Below are 27,559 nucleotides of genomic sequence, written 5' to 3'. Positions count from 1 at the left end.
CCAGGCCATTCTTGCCGTCTCCTCATTGGTGAAAGTGTTTGTTGTAAATATTGTTTATATATTTTACTCCTTACATATGCTGTTTAAACTGCTGCCTGTAAAATGTTTTTATCGTATAACTGTTGAAGGCAATGTGGCAAATAGTGTCAGTCGACCATAGGAGTTGCACTGTGTTCCACGGATGTTGCTGGAAGTTCGTTTCAACGCAGTTTTCTTTCATATCATATAGCACCAAATCACAACCACAGTTGCCTCCAAGCAAATGCATCCTCCTGTGAGTTTAGGCAGCAGCAGCTGTTTTTATAGGTTCCACCACGTTAAGACTATTTCTTGCACTTTCAGTGAAGCAGTTTTTCTAATAAAATAACCTTTTGTTTGGAAAACTGAAGCTAAATACTGTCACACTGGTGCACATGACCACCAGTATAAATATTCCACGAGGATTAATATAAAATTATTTATATGTATGTAAGTTAAGGTTAATTATTTACTTAACCTTAACTTAATAAACAATTGCTTAAGTTTCATTTTTACTTCATGTCTTCTTAATAAAATGTGTCTTTGTGAGGCACCAGTCTTTTTGAAAAAAGTGCCACCTAAAAAAACACTAATTCACCTCAGTGGAGGCCAGATTTTAGTCTGCAGTATCGACTGGTTCACCCCATCCTGATGCATGAACTGCATTTTCATAGATGCCAAATGGCACAATGAGATGCATTAGTTGAAAGTTGTTTTGTGTTAAACTATCTTCATGGCAAAGCTTAAACTTACATGGTATTATTTATTTAATGAACTCTACACCGCTCTAAAAAGGTCACATTTTTGACACAAACTATTCATGAATCTAATATGAATCCAGGATGATCAGATGTCCCTCTTCATGTGTGACTGCACAGCATTTTTATTTATTGTCCCCTTGTCCTGAGACAATGGCTGACGTTTTGACTCTGCAGAACATGTGCTTTTCTAAATTCTGTGAAGAGAAGGCTTTGTTTTGTATTTAAATAAAGATTAGCCTGTCTTAAGATGTGACCATCAGTGAAAGTTCCAAGTCACCAAAAAGCAACAAGCTTTGTAGATTTTGCTAAATATCATGGAAACTGCCACAAAGAAAATTAAGATGCAGTTTATACTGAGAAATAGAGCGTTTGGCTGTTGTGTTAGAGTTTTGCACAGTATATTTATGTCATAATGGGCAAAAAATTGCAAACAAATTGTTAAAATGGATGCATCTCTACTGAAACACTAAGACTATTACCACACAGAGGAGGCGCTGAAATAACAGAGGATACAGGAGCATATAAAGACTATTATATTAGACCACTTCGGCCTTGTTTAATTCTTATTTACTTGACAAAAGACCTGGAATATTTGCACGTTAATGTAATATATTTGACGTCCTGCCAGCATTGTTTGTCCCAGACAAAACGTCGTGTTTGTCCCACATTTAGTTTGCTGGGATCTGGTCACCATCCGCCCATCCGTGTTTGTTTGTTGAATTAAAATCCCAGTAAAATAATTCTGACAGTGTGACATGCCTCGTGTTCTTCATTTTAATTACATTAGTTTTTAAGACATTTCATTTAAATTAGACACTGCAGGGGGACAGATAAATGATGGGAGGCAACAGGAATGACAACGGTCATCATTCAGGTCTTGAGCACCTCGTCTGACCAACAACAGTACACATCGTATATTCTTATTTTTGTGTGTGTACTCATTTCAAAAAGCCAACACTGACATAAACTCTCTGACGATGAAGTCCAACTTCTACATAGAAAACAGACCAAACCTGCTTTGAAAAATCCAGAATACATGAAACCTTCACCTTTAAATCTGCAGTGGTCATGACTAGAAACACAAACAGGCAATCATACGGCGCTTTGTACACAACAGACACACACAAACACACAGACACACACACACAACAGTCTGGGCAGTTCAGCACTGCAGCCAGCTGTTTTCAGAGATGATCTGACATGCAAAAGAGGAAAGGGCTCTGCCGGAGGAGGAACTGGAGGAACTGATTTATACAGAGTTTCTGAGGTTCATATGGTCATGTAGTTTCCTGCCAGAAGATCATTTCCATGAAGTCTGTCAGCTTTCAGCAGAGGTGGTGGTGGTGTGTTTGTGTCCCAGCAGTGGGCCTCACTGAGAAGTCTGTAAGGCGGCCACTGGCCAAAAGAGGAAGTTGATGTTGAGAGATCAAATAAATAATAATAATAATAATGGCAATAAAAAAAAGCTCTCTTCATTAAAGCTTTACTGTGCCGCTGCGGGTGTGGCAGTGTGACATGCTGCCAAGGACACATTAGAAGGGGAGGAAGTCATGGATTTTGGAGTGTGACACCTGAAAAAACAAAAAACAAAAGTTGTATAATATATGTATAATATGTACAATCACAGATTATTGAGATTATGCAGCTGAGAAAATGACAGATAAACCATCAGATTAGGGCAAGAGGGTGTGGCTAATCCTGAATAATCCCATTTACTGTAGAGATGCTCTGATGCTAAACCATTTACAGTTCACAGGTCACATGCACAGGCTGAACAGTGGAAGCGGGTTTCAAACACAAATATGACAAAGTATTCTCAGCTCTATTTCCAGATGTAGAAACATCTGAGCAGCAGCAGCAGCAACATGCAGTAAGTGTATGCCAATAAAGAAAGACAACATCTGTTTTATTTATATGAGAAGAGGCTGCATTAATTTGACCTCACCAAGACTGGGACTTTCGAACGCCTTTCTCCTTGGTGGGCGAGCTGTCCACCGAGGGACTTTGGTTCGGTTCTCCATCCTTTGAGCAATCGACTGAGGCGGTGTTTGGAGGAGTCATGTCCAGCTCCAGAAACATGATGTTCTCAGCCTGAAAACATTATGAAAACATTACCTACAGTTAGTAACACATTATATGGATCAAAGTATTGAAAAAAAGTGTTTTCAGCCCCTTAACAACAGGTGTATAAAATCAAGAAACTAGCCGTTCAATCTGCCTTTATAAACATTTGTTATTGCAAAGAAACTTTGACCATGGTACTTTAATAGGATGCCCCCACTGCAACAAGTCAGTACTTAATTGCAGAGAAAGCTGCTCTGGCATTAACATCAGCACAAAAACTGCTTGCTGGGAGGTTCATTCAATGGCTAAGTAGCTCTCGGTCGCTTTTACTGAATGCTGTGTTACTCTAGTAAAAGCTGAGTCCATTAATTTCATAGCAAATGCTTTAATAAAGTATGGTGCATTTTTATAGTTAAGGGTTTTTTATAAGCAAAGCAACAAAAAAAAAAGAAAGTAATGTCATGATCCTGAGATCGTCATGATATTTTTGCCACTTGGATTCTAGTTCCTTCAATTTCCAGTGCCTTAAGATTCCAGTATGTTTTTTATTGTTCATGTTTAGTGTTGGTTTTTATATTTCAATGAGTCTTAAGTCTGACTTTGACCTTGACAGATGGTAAAAATACCATTACTAGGAAATATTCAAAACTATAAGAGTAAATCACGCCTGAAATCTTTAAAACTGAAAAACTGATATTTAGTCTTTCAGGATCCAAAAGGACAAATTAAACAGAATATAAACTGACTGACCTATAATGGAAATAAAAATTTACATAATTAATTAAATAACATTCAGAATAAAGATTTATGAAAAAACAAAAAAAACAAAACCATACTTCTTTACATTAAAATTTAATGATTTATATTTGTGGGCTTGTTTTATGTCCTCAAAAGGATGCCAAGTCATCACACACACAGACACTTACCCTGTATCTGGAATGACCTCCCATTGCTATGGCAACCCTGGCATACTGGCTGATGGGTCGTTTGTATCCGACTGCAGATGCTGGCCTTTTCTTCATCTGCGAGGATTTACTGAACGGAAGAAAAGTCGGGATCAATGAGACACACAAAAACCCAATCTGGAATCAATTCTCAAAACACCAAAAAAGCCAGAAAAAGGAGGATGCCACTCAAACAGCAGCGGAAGAAGATGAAAAGAAGAGATAATCATATGATGCACGGCGCCCAGAGATCTAAACTAAAGCCTGACTAAATTTAAGAGTTTATTCTTTTACATCGAAAACAGACGCTGACCTTTCAGCAGGAACAAGTGACTGGAACTTCCACTGGTCTTCCTCAGGGTCAAAGACCAGCCTGTTCATTATCTTATTCTTCTCCTCGGGCGGGATGAAGTTCTCTATGATCAGATACCTGCGTGTTCACAACACAGAGTGATGCAAGAAGTAATGGTTTATATCATATACAAGTCTGGAGTCATGTGGTTGTAATAGCAAATGCACTATGAGTAAGATTTTAGGGGTTTATTTGTATACTTTTCACATTTTAAACAGAAAAAATGATTTTCTTTGAATTTGTAAAGTCTTTTTTACTCATAAACACTAAACCTCCTGATAAATGAACTCTTGATTAGAAGCTTTTTTATGGGTTTAGCTGTTTCTTCAAATCAACATAACTTAGCTATTTAACTGGCTGCACAAAAACAAGTTTAAAAGAAAAGATTAACAAATATTTTATGGTCTTATTACAATACTATTACAAAGCACTTTCACTGCTTAGAGAAATTTTAAAAAAGGAAAAGAAGAAAGAGCATCTGGCTATCACAGCTGCTAGCAGGGCTCTTTTTGGAAAGCATAATGAGACATGTAGACTTCTGACAATGAAGAAAGGTTTACGCAGCAGGGGAGCAAACAAAAAGAAGAAAAAAACTGTTAACAAAACTGTAAAAGTACTGAGTTTGGCAAAAAAAACAGACCCCTACCTCTGCAAGAACAGATTTCAAGTAAAAGCATTTCTTAACTGCTTACCTTGCAGCCGTACTTTTGCATAGAATAAAAGACAACCGGTAAAAGCCTAACACAATTTTTTATTTAGTGTAAACACTCAGTCTGCAAAGGAAGTAACTATTTAAATGAGGGATGTCACAGTCATTTTACATCAATGGCCACGTACAGCCCATTTTGATGATGAGACGAGTGAAACTGCCATTTCTATCACTCTAAAGATGTTTAATTATACGTTTAATCCCTGAGATATTTTTAACATAAGATAAAGAGGCGCAATTTCTACATGATACATGTATAAAATTACTGTCCTGTAGTTAGTTAGGGTTTTTTTTTGATGATGAATGAAAATTTTCTTTTTGTTTTTTAACCAAAATTTTCATATTGCAGAGTAAAAAACAGGAACTTTTCTGTCATTTAATTGTTTATCTATTACTTAACTATTTTGGTGTATTATGAGTGACTGTGAAGTCTGCGGACCAGAATGGGGTCTTTGCCAGGCCAATGCTGGCCCCCTGGCCTTATGTTTGATCTTTAAATGGGGCGTATTGCTTTGAAGAATCCCGTACTGTATGTGGCGATTTTTGAGCACTCTTTGTGATTTGTGGTTGACTCACTTGAACTTGAGCTCTCTGGTGAGCTCGTTCTGAGTTTGCTCGAGCTCCTGTCTGCTCCTCACGTGCTCGTCGTTCACGTCCTTGATCTCTACTTTGATTGCCTGGAGCTTGGCGTACAGCTGGAAGAAACGACAAAGACATGCAAGCGAGAGGAGCAATCAGGCCTGAGGTTCCCAGTGAAGATGGACTGGTCTACAACTTGCTGCAGCTCGGTTGCCCATAGCAACAGCACTGGAGGCGCTGGTGTCTGGTGAACAGGCCAGCCAATGGGAGCTCTCCTCCTCTAATTCCTCCTCCTGGTTCCTCCTGAGATTTCACACTGTTCATTCTTTGACTTCACCCGAGGCTTCAAACATAAAGGCGAATCCTGACTTCAGCTGTGAATCATGACACTGCAGGCTCTGCAGCTTGGACACGCAGAGCAACCCCCCCCCCCAAAAAAAGTCAAATCAATAAGAAGCATCTGGGGCAAATCTCAATTTTAGGACAGATTTTCACAGATGCTAGCTTAAAAAATTTAAATACCTTTAAAAACCGCCAGAAATTGGATTTGACAGTCAAATTTAGACTTCAAAGCTGAAGCCTTAATGTTACATTACAGAAAGGTACTCTCACTCTCTTCTTATGCTAAGAAAAATGTGGCTAAAAGTGCTTTTATCACTGAATTCTGGTCCCTGTTGGTTTTGCAGTGTTTCTGTCTTTCCCAGTCTCCATCCTGATTTTTAGTGTTAGCTGTAATATCCCCGGAAGTTTGTTTTTCCTGCTGTTCCTCTAGCCTTTTTGCTTCAGTGCTAACTTGGTTTCACCTTTTATCATTTAGTTTTGTTGACTTATCAGCTTTGGAGTAAAGCTTGCTCTTTGCTTTATGTCATGCACTTGTATGCAGTTGCTTCCACCTCTCTGCTAAACCATGATAATATGTCCTTTTGTCCCTGAAAATCTCTTTAAGCTTGAAATTACTTTAATTTCAGTGAATTGCTTCAGTTAACACAACAAACTGTGACACATGTTCCTAAGGAAAAATGTGTATTCCTCATCCAGTGAATGCTCAGGTCGCTAGCATATTGCTACTGTTTGAACAGCAGTGAGAGCACTGTCCAGCTACTCTCCAAGCTGCAGTTAAATTAAGAACATGGAGAACGTTCACCTTCAAAATAAATGCTGTGCCTCAACGCTACAGCCAGCATTTTTAAAAAGGCAAACCTTTTTACTTTTTCAAGTTTTACTACTGCTGGGTGAGTATCAGCGAGTATTTGTAGACAAACATGAAAAACTACAGGTAACCGTGGCAATCTTTTTTTCTTTTTTTTACATTAGCTACAATCATTACTCCAACTTAACATTTAACATGATCAACTTCTCAGTTGATCATTAAATAATGACTTTGGAAGGAAAAAAAATTATCATTGGCTATTTTGAGAAATAGAATTCTGCAGTAGTGTTTTTTTTTTTCTTTTCCAGCAAACAAGGTGTCAGTGACATTTTTGTAGTCACTGAGCTTTACGGACTGCCCACTGAGTTTTGAATGCACAGCGTGAAAAACACCCCCTCTTTTCTTCAGACTGACGGCATCATGCAGTGTGAGAGGAGTAGATGGACCCACGTTTGGGAATCAGGGCAGCAAAGATCAGCAAAGGATCATTAGCTACATTGTCGCCCGCACTCGCACAACGGGCCACTCGGTGTTAGTCCTGCTGGTCGCATCCGTGCAGCGAGATAGGGACGCGGAAAGAGAGGGGAAGGATGTAATAGGTTCGGTGTTTGCACTGGTGAGGGAGAGGTTTAGTGAGTTACTGGGGGATTTGAAGTGAAGGAAGACTGAGGTTAGTGCAGAAAGCATGAATACGTAAAAATGGCAGAGAGGGAGGGAGGGAAAGGGACGGCAGGACAAACCTTGAGGTACTGAAATTTAAGTGTGTGTCCGAACGAAGCGAGTGTCCAAGTCAAGGGGTCATTTGTGATCCAGGTCAAAGGTCAAAGGGAAAGAAGGGGGTAAAGAGGGACATTCTCACATTAGGAACAAAAAGGGAAGGTCTGTAAGTGTGTGCACGTTAAAACACACCTATACTACTATGTCTATTACCTCTTTTGCAAAAGTGTGTGCGAGAGTAGAAATGAGGATATCTACTGTATTTCTACTTGTGTGCATCAGATTTTTTTCTGCATCATCAGGATATTTTACCTTCTTGAGTTTCTTTGTCTTGGCTTCAACCTCCTGCTGCAGAGAAGTGAAAGTCTCTCTCAGTTCCAGCGTCTCTTCATCCTGAATCAACACTTGCTGCTGGATCTCGCGCTCCTTACGCGTCTGAAAGCAGAATGCAAATATCACCCTGTTCCTTTGTGGATTCTCCACAGCTCTGGAGTGTTTTTATCAATTCAGGCTGCAGAAAACACTAATTACTGTAAATGTTAAACAAACTGCTGCAGAAAAGATTTCTCCTAAGGTTTTAAATGTATGCCTGAAGTATGAACTGTGCAGCTGTACTGAGTAAATTAGTGTACTACTGCAAAAAAAACGCTTTACCTGCTCTGCTATCTCCTGCCGTTTTATCTCCAGCATCTTCTGCTGCTCATTGGTGTGATCTATGATGTTCTTTCCACCGACCAGCAGCTTGCTCTCCATCGCCTGAAAAAACAAACAACATTTTGATTAATATTTCTGAAGCTACTTTATTATATGCTTTATATTCTCCGTCAAATGCCACACATCCTGCAGGGTTCTGTATTTAATGTCACATCAAAAAGTCACTATACAGCTAAAGTTTAAACAAGCACACTGTTAAAAATGAAAGTGGAAAAACAGTTTTTGCTATTAAACATCATTAGAAAAACATCCTCAATAGTAATAAATAATGTGTATTTATTACTATAAATACAGCAGCGTGGCGGTTAGCACTGTTGCCTCATAGCAAGAAGGTCCTGAGTTCAACACCACCATTTGAAGCCTTTCAGTGTGGAGTTTGCACGTTCTCCCTCTGTTCACGTGGTTTCTCTCCAGGTACTCCAGCTTTCGCCCACAGTTTCCATAGGTTAATCTAAATCATAGGTGTGAATTTGAAGGTAAATGATTCACTGTCTCTATGTGTTGGCTTGGTGACAACTAGTAACCTTTCCAGGGTGTACTTTTCCTCCCTCCCTATGGTGGCTGAAAGTTGCTCAAGCCCCCTGCGACACTGAAGAGGATGGATAAATAATGTGTTCAAAAGGGGTAAGAAGCTTACATTTAAGCAGCATTTAATGTGCCTCTAGATCACTGTTTATACTCAGTAACAGCTAATGCCAACTACTAATTATGTTAATTGCTTGCTGTAAATTGATACTAACTGGATCACAGTAGATCTGTGTTTTCCTTATTATTACTTTTGTGGTGCTCTTTTAACATTTGCCCAAACAATACAACACAAAACAATAGTGTATATTAGCAGGTATAAACCCCGTTATTAATATAAATCAAAGGCTTAATATAGAAATTTCAGCTGACGTCAACCCTTGCTGACAAAAATTGAACGCTAATGGAAAAGAAGAACTAGAGAGTTTTACTTCTTTGCTTTTGAACCTCTGCGAGGTCAAGATAAGTTCATCTGGACATTAAACAATTGGGTCTTTGTGCGTGTTCGTCAGTGCAGACTTTGTGCTGATGAGGCAGACGGACGCTGGCAGCTTAGCATCGACATGACGACACGCGACAACAAGCTGAGCTCTGCTGAAACTCTGCAGAATCACAAACCGTGTCAAAGTAAAGCAGTGCAAAGTTACAGTGTAAAATATGTTGGCACCTTCTTGTTGATTTTCTAAAGGTAATGATGAGCGATAACCACTTTAATGTATTTAGCAAAGACATTCATTGAGATTAACATCTCCTTTTCAGGGGTTACCTGGCCAAGAAAGCACAATAAAGCTGACTTTGACTATCCTCTAGTGCCATTGATGGTTACATGTCCTCCTACAATTGCACACGTATTGAGCTTCTCCCAGTCAGACTAACGCTTCTTTTGGAGTCTTGTTTCCAACCCAAACAACCACAGTGACTCGTTTGCAGACCTGTGAAAGCCTTTGAGACAAGAAATAAGGTGAACGTGCCAAATCTGTCTTCATTTTAGTTCAATGTTGTGCAAATGCCAGAATGCAATGCAAAGCATGAATGCGTCAGATCTAGTTTTTCAACCACAGATGGATGGACTTGATATTTTGTGCACATACTCATACCCCCATTAGGATTCATTGTAATAGCTCTGTTGATCTCTTAAGCTTTGATCTTAACCAGCAATAATTAATAATGCCTGCACACTGCTTTGTTGTAACGTTTGTACAGGGACAGTGTCATGGCCCTGGTATTCTGTAGTTTTTGTTGTTGTTCCTAGTTGATCCAGGAGTCGGTGCTCCCCGGTCTCTGGTGTTATTCTTACTTCAGTGTATTCTTCATGTTGCAGCGTCAGTTATGTCTTTTAGTTACTTCTTATTTTACTTTGAAGGTTTTTTTCTCTTGTGTCTTCTTTTGGTTTTATTTCCTGCTCCTTTCCTTGCCCTCCTTACTTTTATTGCTTTAATTTCTACTTTTTCTTATATGAGAATATGTAAGTTACAAGTATCATGTATGTCTTTACTTGACTGTTCCAAACTCAATATCATTTCGAGCCTCTGATTACAGCTTTTCTAGTTACTGCAGAGATTAAAGGTCTGGAGTCACAGTGATGCAATTTTCAAGTTATGAAAATTGCACATGTTCTTGTCATTATCTGCCTCCTTGCTCTAAAGGACGATTTAAGTAACAAGGAAATACAGGAAGAGAGGAAAACGGAAATAAGCTCCCACAGACAGACAATGCATTGGTCACATTCCAGATTACAAAAAGACAGTGTGTGCATGTGGCAACTCTGTGCAGGCTATATGGTTTTCGCTCTCCAATGGGTTGTATGGGTGAGCACGAAAACACACTCTTACACCCAAGCAGAGGACAGTGGAGTCCTTCAGAGGGGATGCGTCTGCAGCAGGTTTCCACAGAAAGCCTCTTTGTTTTGAGCTGTCTTTGTGTTTGCTGCGTGAATGTGTCCGTGAGCGACCGGTTCGCTGTGCTTTGTGTTCTGTCATATTCTTTCAGCTTCATTAAAGGGCTGATTCATGTCAGGGATTTTCCCTCTCATGCATTCTATGTCTGCCCTCCCTGACAGGCTAGCTGGATCCCTTACACACAGTCTTTATGATGTGAAACGTCGGTGACTTAAACGGCCACTTGACATTTTGGATTTAACTCAAAGTTTGAGTCTGTCTCATTCATCACGCACTAATCTTGTAAAGCAAAATCACGTTTTAGCTTGATTCAAAATTGCAAAAACATTTAAATCTAAATCCAGAACCGTCAAAGTGCTTCCCACGGGTGCTTGCACATTTCATTCATCCGCAGTTCACACTGATATATTACATATTTGCCCAGGCAGCATTTCTCTCCATTAGCAACCCTTCTCCTCTCCCAATAATTACACACTAAGCCTTCTTAACTTTAACAAATACAGCTGGTGGCAACAAATTTTAGAGCCACCTTACTAACAATTAAAAAAATACTGGTGCCAGTGTTCAGTCTCCTAGCAGATGCACCTGTGGTATGGATTTGAAAACTCTGCGTCACCTCATTCTCGAGTTATTGCATTCACAAAGTCAAGACAAAAATAGAAATTACTGTGCTCTGTACAGACACGTGACAAGCACTGATGAAAGTGTTTAATGTGTTCCTCTTTATGCCTGAGCAGAGACTAATCACACGCTGGCCCTCATTCATAAATATTTTTCAGTAAAATCTCCATTTAAAATGGTTCATTATAATCGTCCCTTTAATTGTGCCAGTTGTTTCTAACAGTTTTTAAAATCTCCCAGAAAACTTGAAACTCAGTTTACTGCAGTAACTGACAAAAGAAAAGGAGTAAATTAATGAGACTGGATGGTGAGGGCTGCAGGACTTGAGAGGGTTCAGAAGTTACCGTCAGATAATTAAGTAACAAAAGCTACCTGTTTTCTGCTTATTAGCCCAATACAAGTGAGTTTTTCACACTGGAAGGCACGCTTTACAATTGGGCGCTGGGGGGAGGGGTTTGTGGCAAATTGTTGTCTGCTGATTATAAAAAGCTCCACTGTGAGCCTCAGTGGGTTCATAAAACTGTGTCAAACCCCAATTACACCCATTCACAGATCTAACAGATAAAACAACATCCAATTAAATTGGAAAAATGTTGGTGTATACTGCGCATAAATGCTGGTTAGTCTAAATACAAACAGCAGGCAAACAAGAGTGTAGCTTCTGCACTGATTTCCAGCCTTAAATCAAAATAACATTTAAAGCGCAGAAAAAAAATGAGTGTCGCACTGGGACGAGAACAATATTTCCATCAGCTGTTATGATGAAAATGAAGAAAACAGTGCAGCGGCATCCTTTATGTGAACTTAAGAAAGCATTTCTACCAATAAGACCTACAGTGCTGTGAAAAAGTATTTGGTCTCTTCCTGATTTTTTAGTTCTTTTGCATTTTTCTCACATTTAAGTTTCAGATCATCAAACTAACTTTAATACTAGACAGAAATAAATCTAAAATGCAGTTTTTAAATGATTAATGATGAATTCAATGTGGTTAACCACATGTTTTAGTTCAGTTTTACGAGCCACACTCAGGACTGATTACTGCCAGACCTGCTGAATCAAGAAGTCACTTCAATAGAACTTGTCTGACAAAGTAAAGTCAGACAGACATCATGCAACAATCCAGAGAAACTCAAGAACAGATGACAAACAAAGTTACTGACATCTATCAGTCTGGAAAGGGCTACAAAGCCATTTCTAAGGCTTTAGAACTCCAGTAAAAACTGGTGAGAGCCATTATCCACAAATGGAGAAAACAGTGGTGAACGTTCCCAGGAGTGACCGGCCTAAGAAAACCAAAGGTGATGCTGTCTTCACTTTTGTCACAAGCAGGTGACCTGTAGAGACTTGAAAGCAAAACAATCCCGTCATTATCTTCTGACCAAACTTTTCAATCTTTGCAATATACATGTTCAATAAATAAATTCAATACATTTAAACGCTAAGAAAGAAAAGTCATGGTTATGGTTAAAAGGACTTTTAAATCTTCGAGTTAACTTTTCTGATTAAAGCTGATACAAAGAAGGCAGGAAAACAGGAAGAGGTCGTGGGGAGGAGGACGATGACTCAGGGTGGAAGCCAAATGACCTTCACTCAGATGACTGTCGACTCACTGGAGTCATGATTCTGTTTCCAGACATCCAGGCAGATCAAGGTTTCAGTCTCACACACAAAGCCTTTCCATCACTTTAAAGGACATCATTTTGACTTACACTCCTTTTATGATTTATCCAAACCATAATCAATAACAATATGTGCCAAACCTTAGTCACAACCTAACCTTATACTAATCTTGAGTCAAATCTTGGTCCTAAAATTAAATGATGATAAACAAAGATTCCGATTTTTGTCCCTGCAACACGAGTAGTACAAGTAAACACACGCAGCTCAGTTAAGGTTAATGTAAGCATGCTATGTTGGCTAACAAGATACGACTATAAATGACTTTTATCATAAATAGCTAGTGCTAAACAAGGCTTAAGCAAAATATACTGGAGAAACTGAACAGCAGCTCGATACAGTAGACTCTCTTTCAGTACAATTTAATGCTAAACAAGACAAAACATCACTCACGTCTCACTTTAAGCCTTAACATAATTTATACCACAGCAACACTCGGGGAAACAGCAGGTGTGATTGTGTGCAATAAACTTGTAATTTCAGCAGCCAGAAGTTTATAGATAGTGTGATAGTTGCTGCAGGAATGGCAGTCTAACTGCAAAATAACACAGGCACAGGGTGACCTTGCTTTTCTATATGAATATAACCAGAATGCCAGCTAAGTCGAGTCCCCTTTTGCAAAGAGACAAGCTGCACTCATCTGTGCAGACAGACTCAAATTTATTGCATTGTGTTGGCTGCCTGTGTTTATAAACTGGGCAGCAGTAATTAGCAAAGCTTTGCCAATCAACCTGGAAGTGAATGCAGTTAATCCAAGTTGGACTGCAACTGTTTGGAGACAGGTTGCTTTCAATCGCAGTGACAAGCTATCACAGTGCCGATAGCTGGTTGTTTATCTCACAGCAAAATTACCAGAAACTGCAAAGTTTAAAGAAACATTGTGGGAAGCAGCGGAGTCTGCAGGAGGATGCCGAAGAAGAAAACTGAAGCATTTAGAAATGTATTTGAGAGCGCATATGAGTGCCAGCCTGCATACTTATTTATGGATATATGATCTGCCCATAAGTGTCTGCTCAGATTCTTCTGGCTGTGACTGATCCACTTGCTGATGGGAAAGTGAAGAGAATGGGAAGTGTTGCACATTGAGCTGGCTCATCAGCATCAGCCAGCCAATGACAGCGAGGCCAGGGCCCGCTGGGAGCCTGGGCTATAAATATAATGTGACGACAACAGGTCTGTGCAGCAGAAAGACAGAAATCCTAGTGGGCAGACACACACGCAGAAGAAAAGAGAAGTAAAAAGAAGAAGACAATTGAGTATGAAAAACAGCGAGCAGCGTAGGCCGGGACATATCGAAGAATCTGTTTCACATTAGTCCCGGTCGATGCAAAAACCACTTAAACTGCCACGACTTGAAGCCTCAAATCCTATTACAGTTTGACATCCATCCCTCATCAACTGCATCCTTCAAAGACAGGACACAGATTCAGTAAATGCCTTACAATCAGCAGGACATCTGTCTATTTTGCTGGAATACAAACACAAGCAGAAACAAATACAAATTTATTTTGTGATTTGACCTGTCTTTCTGTTTAGGCCATACATTTTCACAATAAAAGACACAGATATTCATATTTGACAATAATTTTCCTCAAAGGTTCCTATTTGTTGATACATATTAATGTAGATGATAAAAAAAAAAAACACTGTACACTGTCAATCCAAGCTTTTAAATCTATACTTTATCAGGAGAAAAGAGGGTGATGATAAAAATATTTGAGCTGTAAAATTGTGCAGCATGTACCTGCCACCTTATATCAAGAGGAGTACAACAAATTTACTGTGGCATTTCTTTCATGCTCAAACCTGCAGCAGATTTTTGCAGGAAGATTTAAGCAAGACGTCAACATTTTGAGAAAAATGCAGCTGCTTGAAGAAAAGACAGCAAATCAGTCCTGAAAGCGATGTGCTTTGGCCCGAGTTCTTGAGAGCTGGATTACAAATTGGTCTGTCTGTAAAGGGCTTTGGGTCTATTTGTGTGTTTTCAAATGTGCTGTATAAATAAAACTCACTTGACTTATTCCTGCCTAGGGTCAAGATCTCTCTTAAGCTCTAGTTCAGCTTTCTGTAGTTTCTTCTTTAGTAAATCTACTAAAATTATCTAAATAATAAGTTCATTTGCGAGTTTTAGTTACTTTCTGTTACTCTTAACTACGCTAACTGATATCTGGAAAGCAAATATAAAACTTCAAAATGCCTAAAAAGTCTTTAAAGATTTGAGCGTGTGTAGTGATACTTGTACCACTGGGACTAAAGCTTACAAATAAAGAGATTATGTCTCTTCTGGTACATCTATATGAAAGAGAACCATTTATAGTAACACTGTAAACATACTTTAAGTGACCCAAGGGACATTACAGATTATAATGTAGGTACAATCACATGTAGAATCATAAAGAAGCTCACAAAATAGTGTAATTTCTTTATTTTATATTATAACCCCTCATAAATCCTGTTCATTGCTGTGTATTCACCAATATAAGTAAAACTATTTTACATTAAAAACAACAAAACAGAAACATTGAAAAACACTTTTTGGCAGACAACCAGTCACAACGGCGACTACAGTGAGCAAAAAGTAGGTGCAACTGTAAAACAGGTTGCTCCGCAGGCTTGATTTGGGAGTTTTTACCTCCGATGCACCTCCTGACAAAACTCAGTTTTTGGGAAACAAACCAGCAACCTTCCACCTGCCAACCAAGTGTGTTAACCACTAAACTATGCACTGACACTAGCATAAGCTAACTGCTGTCTTTAAAATAAAGCAAATGCATGTAGAGGTACGTTTTGGACTAATTTTGACCCAACATGTCTTTAAGTGCTTAAATTCATTATTTAATATCTATGGAATTCATACAACATCATATTAGCAAAATATTACATTACTTGTACCTCTTAAAATCCAATTTTCACTTTCTGTGCCGTGTGAGATAACATATATTTAATATTTGATGTGTACGTGCAGACATTTCTCTCTCTCGGTGAATGTTTTCTCTAGCGACACACATGCCGCCTTCGCGTAGCCAAACAGACACACATGAAAACAGACATGGACACACACAGTTGGTTCATCAATATTTCAGTGATGCTGCCTTCCATGCTGAAAGATGTAGAGCAGAGATGAGCTTGTGCAGTTATCAGCCTCCTACACACACACACACACACACACACACACACACACACACACACACACACACACACACACACACACACACAGGCCTCTGTAAGTCTGTTCAGGCCTTTCCTCTAATTTAACAGGAAGGCAGCTATGCAAACAGGATACGCCATTATTCTATCCATAAAGCTGCATGTGTGGTATCTGTGTGTGTGTGTGTGTTTGTGCGCATGTTTGTAAAATAAATTTTTGATCCCTAAACGGATACTGTGGAAAGCTGATATGCACATACAGTGTGTGCATGCACATGTATGTGTGTATCTATAGTTCCCATGAGGCCGCTGGTATTGTTGGTGACCACGCGCTCTGATTGGCTGAACTTCAGCTGGCAGGATGGAGGACCAAACTTAATGCACATCAATTTCCTGTGATAACAAAGAACAGAGTAGAAAGCTGCAGTGGGATAAATTAGTTCACGCTTATGCGAAATGAGCTACAAAGTATAAGCACGAGGTACGAGTTTCAGTTATTACCCTGCTCCGGGCTAGGTTGTCCTCCACTGTTTCTCACAATGCCTGACGATGCAAAGTCTATTTTAAGTTTCCTACAAAAGGGATCAAAAGATCAAGAGTGCCAACAGAGAAAGAGCCCAGTGTTTCCCAACACAGACTTTATCTGGGCATCTTGCCATGGACAAGTTTTTATTCTTAGATTCCACTTGGTGGATTCACACTCTTGAGATCAGACTGTGCTAATAAAATGTTCTGTTAACACAAGCAAAAACTCCAGTTTGCTCTAAATTTGCAGTTACTGGTGGTGATTTCTTTAATTTCACACATTTACAATGGAGATGTGTGAAATTGTCCAATTTGCAGCGCTGCTTTTCAGAGAAAGCAGCATGCATAAAATTACCAGCTGTACTAGCAGATGAGACAGTCTGCAATAATCACTGCTGTATTAACTTGCTCTGAGGTCTAATCCATCAAAGGGGGAGGTCTGAAACTTACCTTACTGCATGTGTGTTGAGGAAATAAAATATATTTATTTATAGGGGGAAAAGGAAATAGTTTTTGATGAATGTTAGTTTGAAGGTTACTTTGAACATCACATATTGTGAAAGGATGGGTTCATGGGTTAGGATTTTAGTAGGTTTTTTCAGGGAAGACGAGGCTATAGAAAGAACCTAAAGAGAAGGAAAGATTTAAGTTCGCAAGACTTGCAAAACCTTAAATTTCCAATTTGAAGCAAGAAGAAAAAAATATAAACATGAGAGAATCGTGACTCGAGAAGAGCAGCTTAAATGCCCGGTGGGGTGAAACAACAGACAGTATAAAAGGCGGCTGTAGCTTCCTGGTCTGAAAAGTGACCTTCAAGATGGTGATGATGGAAGAATCATCTTCAGCCTTGAAAACAGAACAAACAAATGGTGGCATCAAGGTCTATCTGTAATGCTATCTACAGGCGAGACTGCTTCTTCTGAAGACGAAACAACCTGAACTTTTTTTTAAACATCAATTTAAAGCTGGTTCAGGTAGATTTAATATATTTCAAAAACTAACAGAAACATGAAACCAGAAGGGCAGAAAAAATTACGAGAGCACCGATGAAAGAGGCGGTAGGTAGAGGAGAGACTCTGCAGTTTTGACCCAGAAAACTGGATCTAAGAATAGTTCACATGAGGGTCAATCACAGCAGCCTCCTGAAGAGAAGCTGCTGCATGATGCCATGAAGCTCTCGACAGCAGCTCACTGTTTTATAACAGCATGAATCCAAAGCTGCACTCTGCTTAGGCAGGTAAAAAATATCAGAGTAATGTGAACCTAACTGGAGGTAAAGGGAGAGAAAACAGCCACTTTATTAGACACATTATGACGGTCAAATGTTAGAGGGAAAGGTGATGTATGATAAGAGGACTCAATGAGCGCCTAAGGTCCTGTCCTAGAGACCAGTCTGCAACCAGACTGCATCCTGAACACTTTTATTCCTCATTTTTAATAACATTACACACTGATGATATTTTCTTATTAATGCCAAGCGAGATAACATTAAACTCGAGGCATAAATGATACATTTAGTCATTTGCTATATTTGATATATAATCAAAATTCATTCAATCAAATATGCACATCTGGCTAATTGTTGTGACAAAGCAGCTTAGACACAGAAAGCGATGACTTCCTGTTAAAATGCTAAAGATGCAGCTGTGAGGCACAGGTGCCCGTTCACACTTCAGAGGCTGTTGTACCAAATAAAACAAGCCCATAAAATGTGGGTGAATACTGTTATAAAAACCTTTTTAAGTTAATTCATTTTAAAGAATTTAAACAGTTTTGAAGTTGCCCTACTGGCTAAAAAACTAATTGGGTAACCAGGTCTCTTGGTTAAAGAATAAAGACTAAAAGAGAGGTAAATTAGTGAATGATAATCACATATATATCCAAAAAACACTAATGTAGCAGACACAGGTTCACCTTCACACCCAGCTCTTTACCAGGACAGCGTTAGCCCTGTGATAGAGTGGTGACCAGCCCAATGAAAACAACATGTCTAACTGGATCTGTAGGTTTGTGACTCTGGTCTGGACTTCAGTATTCAGGATTTTTGTGTAATATTCAAGAGCAAAGCTGCATTTGACTGCTTCTTGAATGAAGCTGAATGCTTTTAATTGGAAATCACTCTAGGAAACCTTCACAGGGGACCTTTACGCTTGCTTTTCTACCAGGACATGCAGATGACTTCTCAGAAAAGTCTCTATATAAAAGATACACTAAGGCTGGTGACTCTCATCTTTTCATCTGCCTGTGGATGGGGTTACATGCACCTATTAGGGTAGCTTTATCCTCCCGCGCAATGTGTGGCCTGAACACAAATCGTAAATGGACTTGTACTTATACTGTGCTTTTCTACGCTGTTTGAGGACTCAAAACACTTTCTTACTAACAGCATAATTCACCCAAGTTAAAAAATTCACACAGTCACATTCCATTGCAGGGCAGCTGGGGGTTCTTGCCCCAATACTACAATCAACCCCCCAAAAAACCCTTTAGTGTTGAGAGTGAAGCAAAGAAGACAAGAAGTTTCTTACTTCCAGCATAAAGAGAAAGGTCGGCTATCATAGGCGAGTTTAGACTCTTTTTGGGAGTGCTCAAGCGCCCTTTCCCCCTTTTTTTTCTATTTATGCCTGTTGTTCTTCTAACTAATTGTTGTTTAGTCTCACTGTGCACACCCAGACACACAGCAGAGTCGCTCACCGATGGTGGAAAAACGTTCAGCAAAGAAGATAATCTAGCATCACCACAAATGCAGAGTTAACCTCTAATTTTGCCCATAATTAAACCATGACTGAATAATGAAGTGAAAATAAAATAGATTTATAGACCATTTCTTCCTGATTTCTCGTGGTTTTGACAGATCATAAAGTTGAATATTTTTCTCGTGCCTTTGGCGAGTCTGTCAGTTCAGTCCCACCTCAGCTTTTCTCCCAGCACAAGAGGAAAATGGTGAAAACAAGAGCATGACGTGGACACACATCCTCATATCATGACCTGCAGACCTAACAGGATGTCACACATTAAATATGACCACGTAAATTAAACCTGGCAGCACCTCCAGCAGGGCACAAAAAAGTTCTACAACAGTTGCACCAACGTCACAGCACAATCCACAGATGGAGCGCTGTACCTTGGAGGCCAGTTAGCTAACAGCACCCTGCAGAAGCACCAGCTGACCCAACACAAGGCTGGTTTCTGACCTACTTCTTTTTGTTGTGTGTGTTTTAACTGGGCGGACGAGAGTGTGCGAGGGAGACAGAGACACAAGCAGAGAGGAACTCTATTGCATTACCATCTCATTTTATCTATAATTGGCTATTCCAGAGCACATTTCCACTGCTCCATCTCTAGTCTGTTGCCTTTTCTCTCTGTCTCTCTGCCTAGTAACCTGTCTCTCATTGAACCGGAGAGCAGAAGGAAAAAAAGAACACTTCAGGCAACCTTCTGCGATTGGCAGGTTAATGTCAGCCTCAGCCAATAAAAAGGAAGCTGGGCCAGGGTACTTAGGTGGGTAAGGAGCAAGGGGATCATATAAAAAAATGCATGATAAATTCTAGTTTCTACAAAATTTAGAGCAACAGAAACATTTGCTATTTATATTTTTTATGATTTTATTTTATTTGTTTTTATTATTTTAAATGAGACTAAATTAGATAAAGAGGTCAACATCATCTATATTTTATCTATGATAGGGAACATTAGAGTTGTGCTCTTGTGCAAATAATACAAAGACTGCTCTGTCTGATGTAGCTACTGGAAACAATAACCATAAACACAACAAACACCACCATATTTATTCTCTATAATAACATCCACTCAGCTGCTTTACAGCTGAAAGAGCTGGTTATTGTCAGTGCCGAATAATCTGGGGAACAGTTTCACTAATTAAATCCTTGAAAAAGATGTCAAACTAAAACCCAGATATATTTAATGTAGTGTAATAAATTAAAGCGTAAGGAGGGATTATGTAATGTTTTAAAAACTACTGATGAATCATTATCTATTCTTGTTAGTTAAGTGAGTGTTTATCCTTTATATGGTTTAAAGGGATATCTTTCCTTAAGTGTGGAGGAACCCCCGGGGAGACCGAGGACAAACTGGGGAGATTACATCTCTCGGCTCGGCTGACCTGCGAACGCCTCAGCCTCAGCTGGAGAAAATGGATCCACGGATCTTTCCTTGAATCATGACAGATTTTTGTGTTATTGTGGATATTTTCACATTGGCACATTGTGCAATCTGCTCGTGTTTATAGAGACTGTTCAGACCTGATGTCGCAAAAGTCATGCCTTTGGATGAAAATTAACAGGAGTAGCAATAAAAAGCCCATCTGTGGTGTATATTAATGAACTTTAAATTATTGTTTTTTGACCATGCATGAGACATCTGCAAGGGCTGAACTACATCATAAATTAATGTAACCTCATGAGCTCTCAAGCTCAGCGCAGAGAAAAGATTAGACTAACTAGTGGTGTAAAGTCACATAATTTAATTTACTTTTAAATTGAGTCATGAACTGATGGCGTAAAACTTGTCAACAGTGTTCATGTTTCTGCTCATGGTATTAACAAAACCATGTGACCGAGTGGAGCGGTGTCGTTTATATGTTTTTTTGTTTTTTACTATTTTTGGACAACAATGGAGCTCTTTTTTCAGGTTTTATCTACCGCCACAGTTATCTGTTAGATTTTACCATTTGTTGGAGCAAACAAATTAACCTTCATCTTGTTTGCTGTGGGGTATATCAGGTTTCCTTCTTTCTGATGCATCAAAGGCAGGAAATACTTCTTACCCTTAATCATCTTCCTCCCCAAGGGGAGTTTCTCATTCTCATCACTCGGCAACCACCCAGTCACCATCAAGCATACAGAAAGAGCCAATGACAATCTAAACTGTGTACACAGACAGAAAATTTCATACAATTTAGCACTAAACAGATTTCATCTCATGGCTGTTTGGAGAACAACAAGGAGAAATATGAGAAGCCTCATGCGGAGATTCAAATGAAAGTGCTGTGATCAGCAGACAAATATACATTTGGCTATGTCTCGTGGGACTTCCTACACCTCAGACCTTCAATCACAAACTGCCAAACAGTAGAAACGAGGCAAAAATGAACATGTTTACTCTGCTCGTAAAAGTGGAGTATAAGCACTCTGGCTGTTTCAAGGATTTTTCGTTTTGAGCTTGTGCAGCTGAGTCCATGAAATAAAACTCTGGAAATACATTCTGCTTCAAATTTGCATAAGTGCTGAGATGTTTTCCACATGAAAAAACATTAAAAGATTTCATTAGCAACTCAACAAGATGAAATCTTGGGCTGTATGGATAGGATAATTTATATTAGAACACATTTACACCGTTTCCTTTTTGCTAGCTGTCTTTTGGGCTTGATGTGCAATAATTTGAGTCACTAAACTGCACATCTTGACTGTTTTTGTGCTGTTGGTGCTTTTCATTGCATTGCAATGGATTTACAATAATATGGCTAATTAAGCTAGCCCCACCCTCTTATCCAAGAATGGTTTCACTCCAAAAACTCAGATGGAAATGGCCATAATGTACAGTGATCCTGAGCAACAATAACAGATAATAACGGGACGGAACAGCTGTGGAAGTGACAGAAGCCAAAACATGCGAAGGAATGCACTGAGATGCCTAAAAGAAGCAGACGATCTGTGTTGTGAGGGCAGGGGTGCCTCCAGAATGTTTTCATAGGGGTGGCTATATAGAGGGCACTAAAATGTTGGGGTGTGCTCTTCTGTCTGTGCGTGTGAGCGCACTTGCATATCTTCTGTATATAGTCTATGGTTTACTGGACAATAATACAAACCCTTTGGTTCAAAAAAATCTTTCACTCAATAAGATTTTCTTTAATTTAAGAGCCACCACTGCACGACGATGTTCGGCAGCAACTATTCAAAATTATTGTTTGCCTGTATTCCAATATATTAGCAACTTTTTATGTTTTTTTTTTTGCAACAATATGGCTATTGGGTTGTCATATATTGACTTTAGCTGCTTTGCCTACATGGAAGAAATCCACATATAGGTAAAATGGATCAATTTGTCCATGCACATCAGTTTTGTTTGGATTCTTGGGGATAATTATAACCTTTGTAAATCTGTAAAAACCCTTTCTTTCTCTGTTATTACACTTCTCCAATTGCTGCTACCGCTCTTACTGCTCTCTTTCCGCCTACACTGAATATTTTTTAACCCACTGCTGAATGCATCAAGTTAACACCCCTGCTGTGAGAGCTTTTAGAGGATCGCTTGTAGGCTGAGAGAAAGTGGAAACATCAAAAATTCAAACTACACCATTAATATTACTCCTAGAATACACAGAATCTCACAAACTGATAACAGTCGAGAAAGGTTTTTCCTTCAAATGCAAACCTACATCATACTGCCCTTCTATTGCTCGCCTAGAAGAAACACTGAAAATGTCTCTGTCCTCCTCTCGTTTCCTCACTCCATGCCCTCGGGCTGATCAGTAAGCTGATCTGGCAGTGTCTCGTGTTGGATGGTCGAGAGACTGCAGCTAAAGTATTATAGAGCGAGTCATTCAGTCATTCTGCACGAGTGACTTATTGACTGGATATGCCCATGAATCAGAGCAACTAATTAATGCAGCTCTGACTCAGTCTTGATTGCAGGCTGTGTGATGGCGTGTGTGATTATAGCAAAGAGAGAGCTGACATTTTAAGCTTCAGTGGCTCCAGTGCCTGTCGGGACATATGAGAGACATCAGACCAAACTGTGGATACAGGGCGCTATGTGGGAAAACACATCTATGCACAGCTATTAATAGTCCTAAATGAAGATTTAAAGAGATCTGACTGGTTTAATAAGTGTAATCTGAGAAGGAAAAGACTATAGTAACAGCAGCTATAGCTATAGGAGTCTAATCAGCAATATCAGAGCAAATATTTGTAGAAATGTTTGTATTTCAAGTGAAACCATCATACTGGCACATTCTAAATACAGACTGCAGAGTATGAGTACACTAATCTGTGTCTTTGAAGGTCACATTGAGGCGTTAACAAGCTGACTGTGTACTCAGACTACAAAACAGCTTTTACAATGCAGCATACAGAGCAGCAGAGTCCTAGCAGCTCAGTCTCATCACAAAATTGAAATAATCACAAAAAAAACCCCCAACCCGTTTGTATCTGTGCACTGACAGACAATCTGACAGACATTCATTTTTTTGTGACAGTCAGCACTATTTTGAAAGTGTTCATCCATCAGTCTTCTTAACCACCAATCCAACTCAGGGTCATGAAAGGGCCTATTCGAGCTGTCATTGACAGGAAGGCAGCGGGGTACAGTGCTAAGACAGACAGACAACCAGTCACACTCACAACCACCAGTTAACTAAACATGTGTCTTTTGACTGTGGGAGGAAGCAGGAGTACCTGTTTCTGTGTGCAGCACATGTGTTGACACATTAGAGGGTATGCATCACCATTGCAACCGAAAAAATGTAGCTTTGAAAGAGGGTAACAACCGTATTTAAACCCAAACCATGATTGTTTTCTAAACCCAAAACAGTATTTTTATTGCCTAACCAAACTGTAGTCTGCAGTGTATGAGCAGTGAAATGATTCACCACAATACCAACCCTTCCGCATCCAAACCTTTAGCCTTTTAAAAGTATAAAATATTAATTTTAATGACTATTTCATAAACTGCTGTGAGACTGCGCTGGTTCTATACATTGTTCTAAGCAATCAGATTAGCAGTAAATGTTTAAAACAAACCTGAGGATAATAAACACAAACTATGGAAGAGTACAGCAATACAGGAAGCTGATAGTGCAGCAATTAAACAGACTGGGCTTAATTAGGTCCTTTAATTACAAAAAAAAAAAATACAATGACAAATTTATTTGATATTCATGTTTTTATATATTACTCAATTAATCTAATTTAACTCTAATAGAACGCTCAAACCAGTAGCAGTAGTAGTGACGACATTTGTAGAAGAAGAGATGGCCTTCCTGATGCAACGCCAAAGGGAACTGGATCCTTTGCTTGTTAGGCAAAGGTGTAAAATGCTACACTACAGAATCAGAACCAGAATCAGAATATTTTATTGATCCCTAGGGGAAATTTTGTACTACACTAAATTATGTACTATGTACTGAATTATATACTATACTACAGGGCCACTAATAAGAACACTTAGTAAAGGTTAGCAAAGGGGTGTAGAACTCCAGGCCTCGAGAGCCGGCGTTTTAGATCTCACCCTGGGTCAACACACCTGAATCAAATGATTAGTTCATTACCAGACCTTGGAGAACTTAAAGACATGTTGAGGAGGTCATTTAGCCTTTTGAATCAGCTGTGTTGGATCAAGGACACATCTAAAACCTGCAGGACACCGGCCCTCAAGGCCAGGAGTTCGACACCTGTGGGTTAGCACATTTACTCCGGTTCTAACTCTGAAGCACAGCTGCAGATGGATGTTTGTTTGGTTAAAACTTTCGGATTAAATTTTAGTGTATGTTAAGGTCAGAGTTTGGCCTTGTGTTATGATATTTGGGATTAGAGTAAGGGTCAAAGGAGACGTGGGCAAAATACGACCCTCAGTCCGAATCAGCCCACGGACCATCTCAATCCAACAACCACAGAGAAAAATCAATCAAATCCAACACTGTGTTAATGAATCTCAAGAAGTGTGTCTCCAGCGAGTCTTTGGATATTCAGGCCTGTAAAACAATCTGTCATGTCCATCAAATTTACCGATTACCACACTTCAGCACCATGTGTGTCATGTTTGACTTTAGATGTCCTTTTTCTGAGAGAGTATGGCCCTCTGAAATACAACGTCAAACCTAAAATAAGCGGATTCTTTTCTTCTATTTTAAAACAAACATTAAGATGACATTCAAAAAGAGGGGTTAACATTTATTCAAATAAATCGTAAAACTGTTAAATCATCGATCAACGCATTTTCTTAACCGCTTATCCACTTAAGAGTCACGGGGACACTGGAGCCTAGCCCAGCTGTTATTGAGGCATACACCCTGGGCAAGTCGCCAGTATACTCTCAGAAATCATCACTGTGCAATATCAAAGAGCTTCTGCTAACATTATCAGGGAGAAAAGATCAATTACATGTATATTTTAACAAAATAGATCTTAAAGTCCAAAATAAATGAATAGAAAGTGTTTTATTAAACGTCTTTTTTGTGATTTGTAATTCTTTAACCACTAACTTTTCCAATAAATTTGTTGTATTTCTATTACTTTTTATTTAATTTAATGCAGAGAATTTCTGCACCAATACAATGCGTAGCACCATCTAACATCATCTGTGGACTTTTGGCATCTCTCCACACTTTCACCATTTGTTTCTAGTTTTTGTTTTCACTGTTTTATCTCCTGCTCTGTTCCTTTATGGCCTCAGAATTTACTATTCGATTTGTCTTTTGTGTGTGTTTGTCTGGAATGAATAAAAGAAGAAAGAAAGCAAATAAGGAACAAAGAAAGACAGGAAGAATTTAACAAAAAGAAGCAAACCACCTGGCTGGACTCACCTTGTACTTGGCGGTCAGCTGTTCTGTGGCTTCCTGTTCCTTCCTCAGATCCACCATCATCCTCTCTTTCTCTCCCAGCAGTTTCTGCTTCTCGTCAGGAATCAAGTCCTGGTCTCCTCTAATGGCCTCCTTCTCCCTCTCTAGCCGCTGCTCCTCCAGCTTCATGTAGTCCTCTCCCTCCTTCTCGACCTCTTCGTCCTCTTCATCCTCAATCTCTTTCTCCTGGTCTCCGTCCCAGCTCTCGTCCTCCACCTGCTCACTCTTCTGTTTGCTCCTCCACTTCCTGTGGTTGAGCTGGGCCCTGAGGCGAGCAATCTCTCTCTGGAACTCCCGCAACAGAGCATCCTTGGGGTCCTCGTTGACTCTGGGCTGGTTCTGGATGTTCTTGGCCCGGTTGGCGTACCGAAGGGTTGTGAGAGTCTCGTCGTAGTGCTGAGGGGCCGGGCCAAGTGTGGCAACCATAACAGTCTTAGCATTCCCGCCCAAAGAGTCCTGTAACAGCCGGGTAAGCTTGGAGTCCCGGTACGGCACATGTCCGCTGCGCCCATCTGCCAAAGCGGAGATAACATTTCCCAGTGCTGACAGGGAAAGGTTGATCTTGGCGGCCTCTTTCAGGCGCTCGCCCTGGACACCGGTCTTGGCCTGCCGCTCGCTGCCAGCCAGGTCCACCAAGTTAAGGCGTCCAACCCGTATATGTTTCCTCCCATCTGGCCCAGGCTGACTGCACTCCACAGTGATCAAAAACAAAGCGTGGGACCTGGACGAATGTTCATTCATGTCTGTTGCCCCAACCGCCCTCGCCTGATTGCCCACATTCATCACCTCCTCGATCTCCTTGATGCTCTTGCAGACACAGGATGTGAGATCTTGAACATACACACCAGTGTCTGGATTTTCTCTGAGCTCCAGGGCTCTAGCATTGCCATGATTGGGGTCAAGAAGATCCCGAACCTCCTCTCGGTAGATCTCGAGGTAGGATGCCCGCACTAGGTATTGCTTGTCAGATTGGGAGCGGGAGATGTGTGTGAAGATATGGTCAAAGGCATTGGGAATCACACCTCGTCTCTCTGGGTCCAGCCACGCTCCCTGCATGGTGTATGTCTTCCCAGTTCCTGTCTGCCCATAGGCAAATATGGTGCCATTAAACCCTCCCAGCACTGAATCTATCAGCGGCCGCACGCTCTCGTCATACAGCTCTCGCTGTTTGGAGTTTGCATCATACACTGCATCAAATGTGAATGTTTTCTGGGGCTCGCTTGGTGGTGCACGAGGGTTTCTGAGGATTACTTGTCCCAGCCGTAGGTCCATCTGCACTATTCCCCCTGCAGGCCCATTGGACTCCTCTTTCCGGCTCAAAGGGCGGCATCGAACTACCACCTTCACTGACTCACTGCTCTTGTTCTTTGACATGACTGGCTTCTGTTACTCGTTGCAAACAACAAAAAAGGAAAATGTGTATTATCTAAGTCCACAAAGCCCTCTGAAGTCCTTAATGAGCATATATCCCGTCTGTTAACTGCATGTGTTTCTTTAAATCATTCATTTAAAACAAAATCATTATGGCTTCTTGGTCATATCACAATGGAAAACAGCCACAGTGCCAAATAGCATAGACA

The 27,559-nt window shown here is 39.9% G+C and overlaps 1 protein-coding gene across 1 annotated transcript; it reads right to left on the bottom strand.

Moving 5' to 3' along the window:
- Positions 1-2,104: 2,104 nt before the first annotated feature.
- Positions 2,105-27,353, bottom strand: kif3ca (kinesin family member 3Ca). The gene is made up of 9 exons (XM_085371959.1): positions 25,944-27,353; positions 7,949-8,050; positions 7,607-7,729; positions 5,425-5,543; positions 4,101-4,217; positions 3,770-3,878; positions 2,725-2,870; positions 2,267-2,350; positions 2,105-2,174 (listed from the first exon to the last, which is right to left on the bottom strand). The coding sequence occupies exons 1-9, from the start codon at positions 27,351-27,353 to the stop codon at positions 2,105-2,107; spliced, it is 2,280 nt and encodes a 759-aa protein (XP_085228085.1).
- Positions 27,354-27,559: the final 206 nt, after the last annotated feature.

This window comes from Diplotaxodon limnothrissa, linkage group LG15, assembly GCF_057381915.1.
Source record: "Diplotaxodon limnothrissa isolate DT_005_m linkage group LG15, D_limnothrissa_male_GT1.1, whole genome shotgun sequence".
Lineage (NCBI taxonomy): Eukaryota > Metazoa > Chordata > Actinopteri > Cichliformes > Cichlidae > Diplotaxodon > Diplotaxodon limnothrissa.
This window is presented reverse-complemented; position numbering and strand designations above follow the sequence as displayed.